A 17,351-nucleotide genomic window follows, 5' to 3' on the forward strand; every position below is an offset into this window, starting at 1 on the left:
ATTAATGTCATCAATATAGAATAAGGCTGGTGCTTTCCAGGTTTATACCATACGTTATATGGCATAAACGTATACCATAAGACGGTTACACGTCAATATTAATTCTTCTAAGCGATTTGGAAGTACTTCAGACAACAATTAAAGTGAAATTTACTGAACTGATGTTACTGCATCAAAAAAATCGGAAACTTTTTCAAAGAATAATAGATAGAATAGCAAAAAGAAAAACCCAATGGCCACAGTATGTAAAACCCCAGTTTTAAGTTAACGCCAGCTTTAGCAGTTTGTGCGGTTTTGGGGTAATTACCGGTTTTGCAACCTTTCGAAAAAATCATCTGCCATTAATTATATCTAATTAAATTATCTCTATATATAAAATTTCGATAGTTCAGAGCAGTAAGGACTGGTTTATTGCCGATAGACATTTAATTGCCCAATCCTCAGTGTGTTTTCGTTCTTCAAACATTGTTTGCTATAACATTTATTATATGAATGCTAGCAACGTGACTGATGCGATAATCAGATGATATGCAAGCAACTTAATAGGGGCTGACTGCGATAGACAGTTCGGTAGGTGCTTTTCGGATGTTCCATGCTTTGTATATGTCTATGTGAGATGACAAAAAAGCCCGAGATACAAAACGTGTTGCTTCTTCAGCTGTTTCAATACAGTACAAACCCGATTCATCTATAAAGGGGTTTAGTAACAGAAATGTGGACGTTAAAACCGAAAGCCACCGATAGGTCAATACCCAAGTAAAGCTGTTATTAAAAGTCCCAGTGTGGGTCGCTTGTGCGGGAGTCACTGGAAAATCAACTGTGCGATTTTTAAACGTCTTTCCTTTGTTACTTTTAGCTTATATCTAGATTTCCGTTAGCTTCCTTACGTAAATAAGCCTTACGTTTATCTTTTTTTATATCAAAAACGTATTGGATTGTTGATACGTTCTCGCAAGCTTACCGTCAGTTCCTCGGAAGAATCTATTCTTCTGTAGGAAGCGAATAAAATTTTGGATTTTTTTTTGTCTGTATTTGTGTTGAGTGTGCATACATTACTCGATGCTGAACACCTTCTGTAAGATCCAGCGTAAATATACTTTAGTTCAATCGGCCTTTTTGCTATTTAAAATATCGAAATTTGTTTTTTGATAATATTGTATAAAACCTTATGATATGATGTGTATTCTACCTGATACCTATATTTCACTAAAGTTTGTTATCCAAGATCAGAAGCTGTGACTGTGTAAGCAGGATAGGGCTATTATGGGCGTTGTATCTACTCAACTCGACAAACGAAATGCTTGTATGATGCACGGTTTGTCCATGTGGTTGTCTAAGTCATACATTCACTGGCGACATCCCAGCCGTCATATATCTCGAAGTCCCATTAGGTCGGAGCAATGTTTTTTTTTATAGTCGATATGGTGCTCGCTCTGGTAATAAACTATGAGTATATCTGACATTTAGTGTACTTGTAGCGGAACGATCATATGTTGTTTAGGTTGATGCTGCTTGCGTTCTGCCACAACCCTCCAATATTGTTTAGTCTCGTGATAAATCGTTTTATCTACATTATAATTGGAACAACGCACAGCGAGTATCGATGTGGTGGCAGTAAATGCTTCAATAAATCTGTTAACTTACTGTTTAAATTTGTCATAAACGCAGCTAGCTGATAAACACATGTAATGTATCTGAGTGACTTCCATTAGTGAGCCAGCGACATCGGGCGGGGGCATAACGTCAACAACATCACCATTCAAGTCGTCTACTTGATCACATCTATGGTACTTGAATGTCTTGTTCATCATAGCATGTATTTGCCCTTTAGTGCATACGATACGTATGTGATCCTGTGTTCCTACATGGGGCTTACGGTTATGGCGAATTTCTTCAATTTTTTCCCATGAATTTCTCACTGTGCCATGTTGCGTCCTTTCAGAGGAAAAAGGAGACCGTTAGATGAACATCGAACTAAGATGACACTAAGGCCATAAGTTCAAGAAAATATAAGAGTCTCGAGAAATTTTCGGAGCTCCTCTAGACATACCAGACGAGGTATACGGTACAATATTCATACATCACTCCTGTCATTTTTTCACTGCTAATTGCATCACATGAACTCTTAATCAGTTCAAATTTAATAATGTATGTTTCCTCAGTTCGCTCATACCTAACATAGAAATACATAAAAATAGCATAGAAAAATGTAATGTGTGAGAGACCGATATTGTCGTCTCCCATAGCTCACAATTATTAGCAAAAGTCTGATTAGCTCACAATATTGACTAGCGCTCGCGCCGTATCTTGTCTTTGTCTCTGTTTCTTATGCTGTTGCCTGCTCCTTTTCAAAAGGTCGAACCGGCTGTGCTTGTAATAATAATAATAATAATAATAACAGTAATAATGGTCGCCTAGACCTTCATGGACAATATCTCTTATTCTGCAATATCTTCTCACCTTTCCATAGCCCACCTATAAGCGGAACTCATTTAGTCTCCATGTCCCTTCACGGGTCACGCTATCATACGTCTCCATACATCGTCCCGTACGCGCCCTGGCCCACTGTTACGGCATAGCTGACAGAGCCGTATACGAACAAGGAACGACAAGTGAACTTTGACAGACATCTCTGCCGGCACACGAACATCATTGGCGACACGTAGAATATCGGCCACCAGCGTTGGGCGGACGCCTTTTCGCAACGGCCTGTCCCCCATACCGATCCCCACACACGAAAGCTTACAGGAAAGCCCGGCACTGTTAGCCGTCGACATCCATGACCGAGGGCTTGCCCCCACCCTCTCTGCCCATAGAATTTCGTCTTGATTTTTCTCTTTTTGCTTTACTGGCCATAATGCTCTCCTTTACACGCCCTAGTTAATATCTTGTGTCAGGAGAACAGAGGTAGGTAACCTTCGCGTTGCACTTGTCGTATCAAAGATTCGTACAGAACGTTTCGCGTTCATTCACGGACGTGTATTTTAGTCTAGTCTAGTCTGTTTAGCTGCTCTGCTAGATAAAACCTCTGCAGAGAAAAGAGTTCACCTAGAATAGCTGCTCAGATATGTGTGTGTCTAACCACGATCAATTGCAATATACGTTGAGAAACGTATAGATTCACAGGGATTTCTTAGAGTATCCTGTTTTGTGTGGTTAATCAAATAAGCACAGTGTAATTACTATGGACAAGAAGCGGCGGAAACGAGACTTGCGTAAAGAAAAGTTTGCAATCTCCAGAGCGACGAAGTATTGCATCACTCGTTATGGCGGTGATTATGAGTAATACTCGAAACGTTTGCCGAAGTCAGATTACCAATCATATATATGCGCCATAGGAGTTTAGCAGGACAACATGAACCATATCTTAATTACGCTTAGCCTCCTAACATCTAAGATACCGACGATTCAGGTCCAAACATTCTGGGTTGACTTGGAAGGTGAGTAAAAGACTGGCTATGCAAAGGATGAATCATCTACCCTGAAAGCTCAACTCGAGCACTTGTTTGAGTAGGGCTGGCTTGTTGCAATTAGCTGGGACTTGGCACTAGTTCTTTAGGTGTGAGCCATTACGGGGCACGTAGATAGCATAAGTATCTAAGGGATATGGGACGCCATCAAAATTTTTACAAGAACTTTCTTAAACTTTTTCACGTCTTTGTCTTGTTCTGTAGGCAAGCCTTGATGCAGGCCTCATGCAACACTGACGACATTTTACTAAGCAACTCTAAGTGTTCTATTTAGTTTATTCATGGCAAAACATTTACGGATTCTATTGATTAACATCTGGATTTGGAGCTAAGGTCAAGTCATACGGTAACCAGCAGGCCACTTAAGATTTTAGTAACAGATGCAGTTTTTAACTAGTGGAACGCGTTGTTTTGTCGCGATTGCGTTCCCTATTCATTTTAGAAACTTGTTTTTAAATGGTCGGAGAGAACAAAAATAAATAACGTGTTCTATTTATCTAGCTGGCCACTTCCTCAGTTTATCGCATATAAAGCAGTTTATCGCATGCTATTGGTACCACTAGAAGTAACTTGAAATCTTGTACATTTTGTAATATTTCCACTTTAACAGTTGTAAACAACTTTTTCAAAGCATGTTATATCTGAAAATTACCGTGTTCTTTCAGGGATATCAATATTTATAACAGCTGATGCTTTTATTATACTGAAATAAATAATTATTTTAGCATTCTGAGAATCAATACAGTTGTGATATGGCAGTTGATTAAATAAAAATAAAAATCAACTTTAGAATTAACATATATAATAAATGCTTTCGAAATCATAGACTTCATCTATTTAATTTTATTTGCATTACCTTGCCACCATTATATATTTCATACTTAGTCGTATTACAGAGTCGTCCATCTTTGAAGCTGGGGGCTGAGCACTTGATCAACGAACGTACCGCCTCCTTACTCGTGTGTTTCCAGTAATTTCGTCGATAGCAGTCCCCAAAGCACGCTGAAAGTCGCCCCTGTTTAAATTCGGATACAGTATCTACATAGAACAGCGGTTAACATTTAGACCTTGAAAATCAGGAGCAGCCTGGAACCGTACAAGCGAAATAACCCTGGATCGCGAATAAGCCTTGGATTAAATGTTTCTTTTCTATATAGAGTATTGTGTCACGATACAGGTTGGACTAAGCAAGTGTTTCTCAGGCAGTGACTAGCTACCGTTCACCGGTTTTTTTTTTTACCAATGAATTATTCGCAAGAAATACTACGTTCGAGGACGTAGCCTCTACGCAAAGCATATAAAGGCACCAGGGTATGTAGATCACAAAGTCGTTGTCCCCATATATCTGGGGACGTGTTCAGAAACAAGCTGCCCACGCCTGCTTATTGAAGCTAATAAAATCTAATAATGCTTTTTGTTTTCAGTGGCAAATGTGACTTCAAGTCTCCAGGTGCAATTGGTCAATAAGGAAGAAGCCATAATCGGACCCCTCTTCCTTGATGAACGAAAAAATATAGCATGCGTCGTAAAATGTAGGCGCGTTTTGTCATTTTTCGACAACGAAACTATAAGCAGTAATTAAATAATGATTGATTACTTTAAGTAAGCATAAATCAATTGGCCGATTGTTTTATTTCCCTTTAGTGGACTCTGTCTTACTACGCTTCATTCCACAGCAAACATATCTGTAGATGAGATATCAGCTACGTGGACATTATCTTCAGTCGAACTCAATTCACAGCAGGTCGTGTCTCGTAGAAAGATACTTTCCTCGCTGAGTCTCCTACCAAAACGAAGTCACCATCTTCAGCGACTCTGCTGCATCGCCGTTTGGAACGGACTCTTTAACGTTGCCAACGACTGTGCCATCCTAGAGATAATCAGTAATTTCTTTTTCAAATCTGTTATTTCCTGAGCAGGACATATACGAACATACGTCAATAATTAAACCTAATAATACGTATGAATAAAAATGCAAATAAAAAGGTTCTACCGACTACTGTCAAGGTTGCTACCCAGAGGCCTCAAGCAAGATAGTATTAATACTCTCTTCGTGTGGACCTTTAGCGAACGTCAATGTAACACTAAGTCGTTGCAGTTGATACTTTCCAGCCCCTCCCCAGTCTGCGCGCATTGTATTACCGACACCATTATTAGAGGGCATTCCGTGCGAAGTGCATTGCGTTATATCGGGATCTCGACCTCCGCCAGTCGTTTGGTGGACACTCGAACATCAACCCCTTGCGGAATCGCTGTTTCGTCCTGGAGACGGGTCCGAACAGTCTGCTTTAAGTGTCCTCGTTTTCACACCCGAACCCAGGCATACCGGTCTCAGCATTGAATGTCGAGCCGCGAACCCGTTAATTCCACGCAAACAGACTGCCGCCGAAGAAATCCTTAGAATTACAAGTACGTGAGAGTATTAATCATGATTCGACTCGAGTAATCATAATAAGAAATTGAACAGTTTTCATTTGGTACAGCTTGTATGACACAGCATGTGTAATGATGGTGAAAAAAGTATGCACAAAGCATTCCAGTCTAGTCTTCATCGTGCTTAAGTACTAATCTCACTCGTGTGTTCTCTTCATTAGTGAACTACGATGCACTGGCGCTATTTTTCAAATTAAGACCTTGCTTTGCTTAGAAAAATTCGACATTTGTAAATAACATGTAGATTTCAATATACTGACTCATCAATTCGGTATATAACATCATCTAATGTCACACTGTTTAATAACAATATGGAATTATGAAACTTGTTTGTAATTGTTGTCTGAGCATCGTCGTATAGCCGGATAATATTTGTTTAGCTCCACGTTATTGTTTCTATTATATCGTATTAACATTATATTGTTAAAAGAGTACTTGTATTTGTGCAGTGATCTTCTGAAAAGGTTTACTAGGGGAAACGAAACGAAACGCAAAGCGAACAGTGAATTTTTCCCTAACAAACATAGGCTCTGGAGAATAGTTGTAGGCTGCTTTGATGGTTTTCCAATCGATTTCTCTAGCATTTCAAACACAAAGTCCGTTTGTGTCCTTTCGACTTCGAAAGCATAAATTTTCGTGCCGTAGTCTTCGTCATAGAAGCTTCACGCAGTTGTCGCAGTACTAGGGTATCTCTGTCTATCGGCACCGTATAGCCGAGGTAGAAATTTATTGCTGTGATAAAATTCGCTTATGTATCAAACCATAACCTAATTTCAAGTAGCTTTCGAGTGCCACGTATTCAGTGTTTGCCCATGGTAACTATCGCTGATGGTAAATATATGGATCTCTACATAACCCTTACCCGTGGCTTCTGGTCCAACAGAAACGATGGTTCTAGACAGAAATTTTTGTCTTTTGTGATCACTATTATCATGCATGTCTATCTGTCGTTCAGTCATCTAAATTATCGTTCTTTACACAGATTCGTCCATGGTGAAAGCCCAACTCACTCAGTACGTCTACTCGGAAGGCCCGTATTCACCATTTGCTATGTTTAGTTTCCATCGAACTACATAAGCAAATGAAATTTCGAGTATCTTGCGTCGACATAGGTCCTGCACAGGTTTTCGTCTCGGGAAAAAAGGGTGCATCGCCCCGACGGACCATTAACCGAACCTTAGCTGGTTAGCCATGGACCTAACCATTTCTAGTTACTGTTTTTTGATTCGCCGCTCAGCCTTCAAATGCAAATAATCAACGCTTTATACTAATGAACGTAGCTCCCCTCTATCGATGGATAACGTAGAGATTCACGATTCAAACACTACAGATTTATCTTAGATACTGGCGGTCTTGCCGCTCGCTGCTTTTCCGCGCGACGTCGAAATTCGACACGGAAACTTACGTTCTGCTTAGTCTATGGCCGCACCTATTCATCTCGCTATACACGTCTCGTGAAGCTATCGAGTACTGTAAGCCCAAATACAAGAAGTCACCGGTATCGCTCCGAAGCGTCAACAGCTGGCTGATGACCGCTGTTAGCCAGACCTAAAAACAACTAGGCGCACTGCTGGCTTAACACGTCCGAAACAGAAAAGCCCGAAATTTAAGAAAGCGCGGATCGTGTTAGGGCTTATGCGAGAGAATCGAAGTCAAAAAGTAAGATGCATGCTTTCAAAAAAAGAAAGATGGCAAGATAGTGGAGGAAAAAAAACAGCCGTCCCTTCTTAGTCGACATCATCGTCAGATATCTGCGGCGGCCTCTTCGTTTTCCCTGTCGCTGGCCGAGGACCCGCCGCGCTGTTGCTCTCAAAATAATCTTTCGTGTTTGAAGCCTTCTATCTTATTGTTTCTGTCTCCTATGCTTTCTCATTCTTTTCGGCGCTCGCTACGCGTCGCCACCGCCGCCGCTGTCGACTGTGGTCCGAGACCACCAGGCCACCAGGCGGCACTGCCAAGGACCGAGAACGAATCAGCGGAATCCTGGATGAACGGCTCGACTCGGTGAGCCTCCTGTGTCGGCCACGCAGACAGACAGGCCAGCAGCGCTTGCTGAAGCAATCGCTGCTGGCCTGTCTGTCTGCCTGCCTGCCTATTGTCAACGGCAGTTTTGCGGTGTACCTAAGCTCAGGCCACCGAGTAGATGCTAACTGGTGTTCCGCTGGTGACTTTCTATGTCTGTTGCTGCAGCGGTAATGGCAACAACCGTGATCTGTTATGCGTTAGCGCGACCCGTTGCGTTCGTGCTGGTTGTTATTTCGGGACGAAATGTTTATGCTGCTGCTGCTGTTAGATAGACAGGAAGAAAGAGCTGGTTTGCCGTTTGCTGTGCTGGTTTTATACCGTCTGCTGGCCATACAACTACCTCTGATGCTGACGATGATGTTGGTGATGACGCCCTTCGTTTGAACCGCGCGGTCAGGCTGATCGCTGCTGGTTGGCTGGCTGGCTGGACGGACGAAGAAGAACTGAGCTCGACTCGGAAGCAACCCGCAACGATGTACGGCTGCTCATACCGGCCACAGATAGGGCACATTGTCTCGAGTTGACCGCTGCCTGCCTAAGCCTCGATACGGGAGTACATATGGACGCGATCGGGTCGAGTAGGTTTGAGTGAGCCTGGGTTAACGTTGTGCCGAGTCGTCAATGTTACTGAACCCGTAAGATGGTACCGATTGCGTTATATGTGTATCGAAAGCTCGTCTATAACATGAGAGCTCTAATCGTATAGCGAGGTTCCAGCAGCTGCAGTTAAAAAAGATAAATATGAAGAACATTCAGGTGGCTATTTATATAGTGCGGAACCGTGTTATAGTAACAGGGTTAGTCATCTAGGCTAATATGAAACGCGTATAGGTCTATCTAAGTCCCGACGTATAACGTCAAGATAAGCAATTTAATTATCTTTTCTGTCCTATACGAAAAGCTAAATCAAGTTGCCTTTAATGCTATGGCTATAATTCTGGCCGCTGTTTTTCCACCGACTAATTTCATAAATCCTATCCGTAAATTTCACACTTAACCTGACCTTAATCGTAACTCAAGTACACGCGAGCAACTAACTTCATTCTGAGTCTGAGTAACTTTATTATTATGAGTCTGTTCAACCTACCCCGTTGCCTTTTTATAGCTGTCCGCTTTGCCTATTAATAGACTTCGCCAATCCTGATGTTTTGCGAGTAATTTCATAAGCCTAATATAGTATAATATAAAGGAACTTGATTGATATCATACCCAGTCTTATATGAATTGTGAACTGATCACAGACACCTACACAATGGGTCGGTTAAACTTTTTTTGAAACTCTGTTGTATCTGCTTCTATTCACTGCAGCTATCCACGTTTATTCTTCTCATTTAGTCTACTTGCTATCTACACGAATAACTAAGTGATCAATAATCCGACCTCACCACAAAAACAAAAATAGGAAAGATGCTTTTACCCCTATCGATAGAACAGTTGAAGAGACAGAAGAACATGCACAGCCACCATAGGCAACGTTGCTATCAGTAGACGCATTACGGTAACCTCGCCGTTTATCCAATCGCAAATCAGATGTAAAAAATTGCTCTCAGCTCTAGCAAGATTGTAATAACCGGTTCGGAACTCGCGATTTCTGCTAGAGAAATTTCCTGAAATGCATCTATCCGTTTCTTTCAGAGGGTCCTGAAGTGCGCCTCTGGCTCGGCCGAGGTCTCAACGCCTCACGCATTAAACGTGGCTCCGACGTATTTTTTGAATGCGTGATCGATACGGCACTGCCAGATTGGATACTGTACGTGATTTATTCTTTATTTATTTATTATTTAGCACGTGTTCGTCTCATTAAATGTCATGAAAGGTGGACTGATCTCTAGGTAATATCCGATCCCTGACTAGTGGGTGTAAAGCACCCTTTTGTCAGAGCGAGTGACGTGAAAATAACTACAGTTGAACGAACATTTATCATATCCGTCAATGGCCTATACTCACGCACCGTCCAAACAGCCATTACCTAGTAGCAGTTAGCAACAAAATAGAGGTAAAGATGTTCCCTGCTAGAAAGGCTATTTGAGCTCAAAAATATGTACACGCCTTTCTCTAAGGGTATACATTAGTGGTTCTTGTAACTTGCAGTTATTTGTATTCGATGGGTATTTATGAGTGTACCGACAAGTTGTAGTGGGTGATCGTTGTCATTAATGTGAGCGCGCATGATACCATGGTGATTGTTGCCTTGCCTCAGGCCGTACCGTCCATGCTGAAACGTTACTCAAATCCTTGCAGCTCAACTAGTTGAGGATGTCAAGTCATCTTGATCGGATTGCATAAAATGTTCTATTGCATATTTTTCGCTGGCGTATAGAGAAAGAAAGCTATTACAATATTATGGTAACTTAGGTTTTACTAGGCTATTTATGTGCGCCTTAAACGCTTTGGCTTACGTTACCTGTACGGAATTGCCATTCTCAATCGTTCTAGTAAACGTGATCACGACGTCTCGTGGCTGAAAGACGGGATCGCTCTCAATCCGCAAGGACTCCTTCGGGGAACAGGCGAAATATATAATGGTCATGCAGACACAACAGGTGGAGGCTACCTTGTGCTTCGAAACGTGACTGGTCGTGACGAAGGAAATTACAGTTGCCGCGTCGGAAGTCGACTACATAAGCGAACTTTTATTAGTACTAGTAATCGAATTCACATACGGATACAGTGTGAGCATCCGTGACAAACAGAAATCAAACTACGAAAATAAACAATGCACGGCAAAAGACAACTAGGTAGTTAAGTAATTGCGGGATCGTCTGACTACTTTTTGCTTTTTCAAACTGTATCCCCCATCTTCCCGTATTACTTACGGAAGTCTTGAGATAACATGTGTTAGGCAGCTAACCATATGTTGTATAGGTCGACGGATATTTATTTGGATCCTTTTGCTGTGTTGTGCATAAATGAGCAAAGTAAAATCATATGCGTGGCATTGTCCAAGAATCCCTTTTTTTTTCTCACTTGATCGACCTCATTTCCACAGTTACTATACTGTTTCAGTAAGGTTAGCCAGAGGATAACTTGCAGAGAACTTATAATCGTTAACAACAGATATCGCTTCGTGTGGTTGGTTTATTTACTAAACTGACCTGAGTAAAGCAGCGGGATTTCAGGGTGGAATAGAGGGAACATTTGAGCTCGAAATAGCAGTGGTCTTAGTCGAAAATGAGTTTCTTCATTCCTTATCTCTTCTTGTAAATTTGCCAGTCTCCCATAATCTGCTTTGATGACGCGTCCAACAGCATATGACATACACATGTCGGCTTGTCTAAGATAAAGCGAGCGGTGTTTTTCAAGAAACAATACCCATCCTTTGTTCGTTCGTTCGAGATGGACGAGCTTCGAGAGAAAGCGCCATCCGTACGCTGTGGAGGTCGATAGAGAAGCTTCGTTGAGACAAACACATTTTTCACAACAACGAAAAACTAAAAATGAAATAATAGATCGTCATTATATGCTCAAATTCGTTGCTGTCTTATAAAATCAGTGACAGAAAAAACGTTCACTTACCTTATTTCGTATGAGTGGAGTTTTTAAGTGTTTGTCGATCATTAATCGATAGTCAAGGTTTAAGGCGTTTGCAAACAACCTAATAAACTATAAGCTAAAGCATAATAACAAGTAAAACACTGAAGTCGCTAGTTTTGTGTACGCCTTTGTCATCGTGTCTTTGCTTGTATTATAATTATGCCCATCAATATCGAAATAGGTGCTTTATTACTTGCTGATAGGACTTCATCGAAACATCATTTCGTGACACGGTTATTGTTACGGGACTTTCCTAAGCAACGGCACATTTTATGTGGTATGATGAGGTGTAACAAGATGACATGTGGAGACACATCGGTTTCATCAATGAATACCCATACATTGGCATGATAAACCGTAATATTGGCGGTCTGGTTTAACACGCAGTCGTTAGAATCTTAATCGCTTAGTACTCCGTGCGTTTCATTTATCAATGCTACATATGTTTCATATACAATCACACTCACTGTGCAGTATCTGTCATTGGCTAGGGCTGGACTAGTGACTCTCGCGTTCTTCAACCAATGCTATATGTCTTACGCTTAAATAATTTCCTGTGTGAAAATTTGAAAAATGATTTAAAGCAACCAGTTATATATCAACGCTTTGCATTTGGCGGTTGACTTTAATGGCTAACATGTATATACTTCGTGTAGCCAATAATCTAAGTGTAGCATAAATTCAGTTATATCATTTCGATAGGACTAAACCCGTAAGAGTTTGCACAAGAGCCTGCGCAGTGCGTAATCCGTAAATTAATAAGTTAATTCTTCGTATATTTAGAATCTTTCTGCTGCGCTATCGGGCCATTCCAGTTGACTCCTTAGACAAGCAAAATTTTTAGCTTTTGAACCCTCTTCTGCTTAACTGCGTTGCAGATCCGCCTCGCTGTCGATGGCGGTCGGTACAAACTATCTGGGTAGACGTCCTTTCACCAGCTGTATCGCTACGTTGTGAATCCGCTACGGACATTAACCGGTTCGGTTCAGGCTTTAGATACGAGCTCCCAGATCGATTCCGTTGGCGCATTGGATCACGGGAATTTTGTGAACGTAGTCCTAGTCTGCATATCGCCGACGCTCGTCATCTGCTTCATCACAGCATTCACTGCTGGGCCTACAACTGGGTCGGAATGCAACCTTATCCATGCGTCTTTCACCTACTACCGAAACGTAAGGCGCTGACTCGGCCGGATCGACTGACCCTTTAGGAATGCTCTGGCCGTATATGTGTTACGTAAGATACTTATACCTGTCGTTATATATAAATTGTGATATGCATAACATATGATATGTTTTTGTAGTGATCCGTTTTTTACCTTGGTTTGATTTGATGGGCCCTGCATGTGTCATATGCCCAATATAATTGCATATGGATATCTGTATAATGGAAATCTTGAGGTTATTCTATGCATTAAGATTTCGGTGGTAGGCGTATCGAATTGCTTGGGATAACGTTGGGGTAATTTAAGAGGTCGGCTGACCATTACACGCTCTCAAACAAAATCTCTGTTGTTTCTCATCTTTGCATAGGCTTCACTAACAAGCGAGGCAGGTAGAGGGACCGTTTTCGAACACAGCCAGTTGTGACAACGTCTCGTCTTGCGGTTATATGTTACGACGAGCGTCGTTAAGCTGAACCTGAAGGGGAACCTGGCCTATCTAATTTTCACTAGTTTGCATGAAGCAAACAACGGGCTATGGCTGTAACATGCATAGGCAGCATGAATGGGGTTGGGCCGATTAGAAATCGGTGCACGACTGACATAATGGCCTGTAATAGAAGTTCACTGCCTAGTGATTACTTACTAATCAGTAATTCTCGTTGATTTCTATACACCTATTCAGTTTTCCCTGCTTTGTTTGATTAGCTATGTTGTGGACAATACGAACGCTGAGTTACTAGTTTGCATAAGGAAAACAATGGGAGATGACTTGTTATAATAAACAAATATTGTTTTCGCGTGGATTCACGGACTATGGGTCGAGAAGCGGCAACGGATGGCTCGTCCCCAGCAGAGATACCCAACAAGCATTGTCGGGTCACCGACCCCACGGAACGGGCTGTCGCGGTCGAGTGCAACGAGGAGGTGGGACTCGTTACGGCCAAGGAAGTCTATTCTGGTGAGTAGCCATTATTCAAACTACGACTGCACACCACGACGATGAGTACAACAACATTAATAACAATAGCTCTAATTCTCGGGAAAATATAGGGCCAACCCATCTGCTTGCTGTTGCAAACATTAACTTATATCCTGCACAAGGTTACAAGAAATCAAAATCTATTGGCTCTGCTCGACGAACTGTTTCACCCAAATAGCGTAGACGTCAAGAAACTTCCCTTTTGGAGCCGGCATGAGAAAACGGGCACATCAGACATGGCCCCCACGTGGCAATCTAAGGAAATAAGAGAAATGGTTGTCTTATTAATATAATGAACATCTTAATAACCAAACGTATTATACGAGGCTAGCATATGAAGCTTGAAACGTTTCAGGCCGCCGGGTTTTCGCAATGACCGTCCGTGAGCGACGCGTTACAGTCACTTCACTTCGACCTGGCACTCTGCACGTTCTTAACGCAGGAGGGCAGCTTTTCCACGTGACGACCAAAGCTTTTTCAGAGACTAACAACATGCCCTGGGTTACTCTGTTAAATTGGATGACTTCACAAGCCTATTGTAAGCTTCTATTTTTTAGTTTCATATAACTATCACTAAAAAAATCAAGCAAGCTATGAGCTTGTGTGAAATGATCTTCACTTCATATTGGTTCTGCGACATTAGGAATATTTTTCTTCACTAAAATAACACTGCTTAATGGCAAGGCCCCCATGCCATACCTATGAACGTTAAGAAATATGCGATCGCCTATAAAAGATCGAACCACTTAAGATTCAATAGCAGCACGACCGTATGTTCCTTCCGACATACGGTGTTGCCTTCTAAACTATCGCAACGGCCCTTTTCAAAATAAAACCATGCATCGGGTCAACGTTCTCGAACTGTGCTCCGCCGATGTTCTCTGCCCGCCTATCAGAAATCTCCCTGAAATTAATCAATATGAATTTATTCGTTGGCGATTTTTGACTAGCTTCAAGGTCTTCATAGCATAGGATCTAGCAGAGCCGAAGTAAGCAAAGGGTGGGCTGCTGGCGGAATAAAAGTTTGCTTCTCGAATAGAACGTTTGTTGAATTTTGCTTTTGCTCTTTTTCCTAGAAGAAATACTTGTGGTGCTTATTGCCGGTGCTATGTCCCGGAGTCTGAACACCCAGACTGAGACCTCATTCATCCTCTAATGAAATTCGATTCATTTAGTTGTTACACGTTGTTTTCTCTACTGGCCCTATGCTTTCACCAGGGCTGTTGCCATCAGGAACCATGCCAAAACTGACTCTAAATTTTTTGTGCTGTTCTTTCCGGGGACAGTGACTGTGTTAGTCAGTCTCTGTACGTTATCGACAGGCTTCGTGCTATTGTTATTGCTGCGAAGATTCCACGCCCGTTGGAAGCACCAAGTTGATGGCGTGAGCATGGATGTTGCTGATGATCATAACAACAGACTTTACCATTTCGCTCAGCAACGGGAGACCCCCCCCGCTAGTCAGTAGCCTTTCGAGTCTGTTTAGCTCACAGCTTAATCTTGCCCTGAAAATGTGTAGGGGTACACAAAACGCCGAAGAGCGTCTACGAACGATGCGTCTAAAATTATGTTGTTTCCGTTGAAAAGATGCATTCGAGTCACTTGCCGCAGGGGGGTTGAAAGTATGATTGAAAATTATTGATACGTCAGACATACAGCGATCGAAAATAGCATGCATTTATTAGATCCTTAAAAAACTAACAGCTAAGCGCGATGTAAAGTATGGACTCGACCACAAGGTACAGCTTCGAACGAACAGATCTGCAAAAAATAGCACAGACGTAACTGCGAACACCAACAGCCTAGCGCATATATATATATATATATATATATATACAGCACTTACCCAATTATAGCTGTCATTGCCACACGAGCTCTTTATGAGCGAGCATAGGTGTAACAAAAGAAACTAGCGTTGCTTGTAAATAAAGTATTAGGTTTAATCTATGGCAAGCTTGGCGATATTGTTATTGACAATTGGCAACGCCAATTTACTAGTTCGGAAGCCCTTAACAATGGAGCTACAACAGTACGTGCAGGAATAGTCATATTGACTATCTGAATGTAAATGTAGATTATTAATATCGCTCACACATCAAGGTACCACTGAATAAAGCCGGCTTTAATTATACTGAAAAAAGCGTACACTCTGTTGTTTTCGTTTTTAGGTACCATGGCGAATATATAAGACTTACCAGAACCCGGACACATGCTAACTTAGCATGGTATTCCTGAATGCAGTTTTTAATCGATATCTCGTAATAGAAGTTTTTGTATGTATATAGTAACATAGTTGCTGTTGCTAAAAAGCAGTGGTAGGAATTATCTTTGTACACAAGAGCGATAATAATAGCCAAACATCCATCTAAAATTAAGTATGAGGACCCGCTGAAGTTCACTATCAATAAGCGGAGATAAAAAAAATCAAATTAGATTTCCAGAGTAACTGCGAGTCGCATTGCATTATTAGCTACTAAACGACTTTCAACCGAACGGTCTATAGCGGGGGCCTAAATCCTTAACGTTTTAGCCCTTTTATAGTACTTTATGCATTATGTTTTTTCTTTTTTTTTGCTAAAAATGCATATGAATATTTTATAAATCTCGACGATGGAGTAAATTAGAATCGCCAAAAAGCAAATAATACCTTAACTATGCAAAAGTACATTATCAATACATTTATTACGCATATTATCTACGCACAAAAGTAAATCCCTGAACTTCACAGGTGGCGACAGTATCTATAAATGCTGAAAGCCCCCATGGCCAGTTACATTCATAGATACGTTTCACCCGATTTACCTAATACCTACATCGTCTGCCACATATTTAATCAGCCCGCAGTCTGCCACTACCCGAAATTTGGCTCGATCAGCAGGCAGTAACGGTAACAAACAAGTCCAACATGTTTTTTCTTCCGTTTGCATATAGGCTATTACAGATCCCATTCATTTTTTTTCACGTAGTCGACGCATTTACTAACCTAACTAGAGAGGCAGACCGTTGCCCGGTTACTCGGCGGTTCTACCGCATTCTCGATGGAGGAATTTCGCCCACAAACGCCATAATACGCACAAGAAAGCAGCAAAGAAACCGGCCAGCAATGAAAAACAGTGCGTTTAGTGGAAGATAAGAAACTTTTAGCTGACACCGCGTACTGCTGTGCGATCAAATGCCTTCTCCACGTCGTGGCCCATGTTGCCGCCGTTGCTGTAATCGCGTTTCTCTTTCGCATCGTCTACTAGATCTTAGTTAACAGAGATATACCAAGCAGGATACCGAGTAGCGTTGAGTTGGCAGGACGTACTGCTAGCAGGGGCTAACCCATCGCCTTTTTGACCGAACACTAACGGTATGTTGACGCTACTAGCGGTGCTGGCGTTGCTAATGGTAGAACCAATCTCGATCATCATGGCTGCAAAGTAAAGGGTAAAACGTCCATCATCGGCCGCAGCCAAACTAGCGTCAATAACGCCGTGGCTGGTTACTAGCGAATCACTATTGTTTCGTAAAAAGAAAACCCAGATCGATGACGGGGTGCGTGATGGGACCGCGTCAGTACCGCCCGACGACAAAGGTAGCGTCTGCCGAAAGTATCTCTAGAGTGTTCGGCTTCGCCTCGCCTGCTGATGGCCTGCTGCAGTGACCTAATCCGCAAGAGTGACCGGCGACGTGGTCGTCACTATGCCACATTTCCATTGCTAACGGAAGAAAGCTGACATGATCGACAGTGAAGGCGGCAGGA

General features: G+C 41.9%; 1 protein-coding gene across 1 annotated transcript; it reads left to right on the plus strand.

Moving 5' to 3' along the window:
* Window positions 1-3,002: 3,002 nt before the first annotated feature.
* LOC111267198 (uncharacterized) lies at window positions 3,003-15,742 on the plus strand. Its single transcript, XM_022845284.2, has 10 exons — window positions 3,003-3,440; window positions 4,895-5,002; window positions 5,147-5,353; window positions 5,583-5,879; window positions 9,564-9,678; window positions 10,365-10,600; window positions 12,341-12,634; window positions 13,454-13,585; window positions 13,962-14,144; window positions 14,893-15,742. Exons 1-10 carry the CDS (start codon window positions 3,356-3,358, stop codon window positions 15,072-15,074), a joined length of 1,839 nt encoding a protein of 612 aa, XP_022701019.1. The 5' UTR covers window positions 3,003-3,355; the 3' UTR covers window positions 15,075-15,742.
* The last annotated feature ends 1,609 nt before the right edge of the window (window positions 15,743-17,351 follow it).

The sequence above is a fragment of the Varroa jacobsoni genome, unplaced genomic scaffold (genome assembly GCF_002532875.2).
Source record: "Varroa jacobsoni isolate VJ856 unplaced genomic scaffold, vjacob_1.0 scaffold_1156, whole genome shotgun sequence".
NCBI classification, from domain to species: Eukaryota; Metazoa; Arthropoda; class Arachnida; order Mesostigmata; family Varroidae; genus Varroa; species Varroa jacobsoni.

Excerpts from the sequence above, each read along its gene's own strand:
- LOC111267198 (XM_022845284.2), top strand. The coding sequence starts at position 3,356 with ATGAACCATATCTTAATTACGCTTAGCCTCCTAACATCTAAGATACCG. Across the intron at positions 3,441-4,894 it reads ATTCTGGGTTGACTTGGAAG|TGGCAAATGTGACTTCAAGT; the intron begins GTGAGTAAAAGA and ends TTTTGTTTTCAG. Across the intron at positions 12,635-13,453 it reads CTTTCACCTACTACCGAAAC|CGGCAACGGATGGCTCGTCC; the intron begins GTAAGGCGCTGA and ends TGGGTCGAGAAG.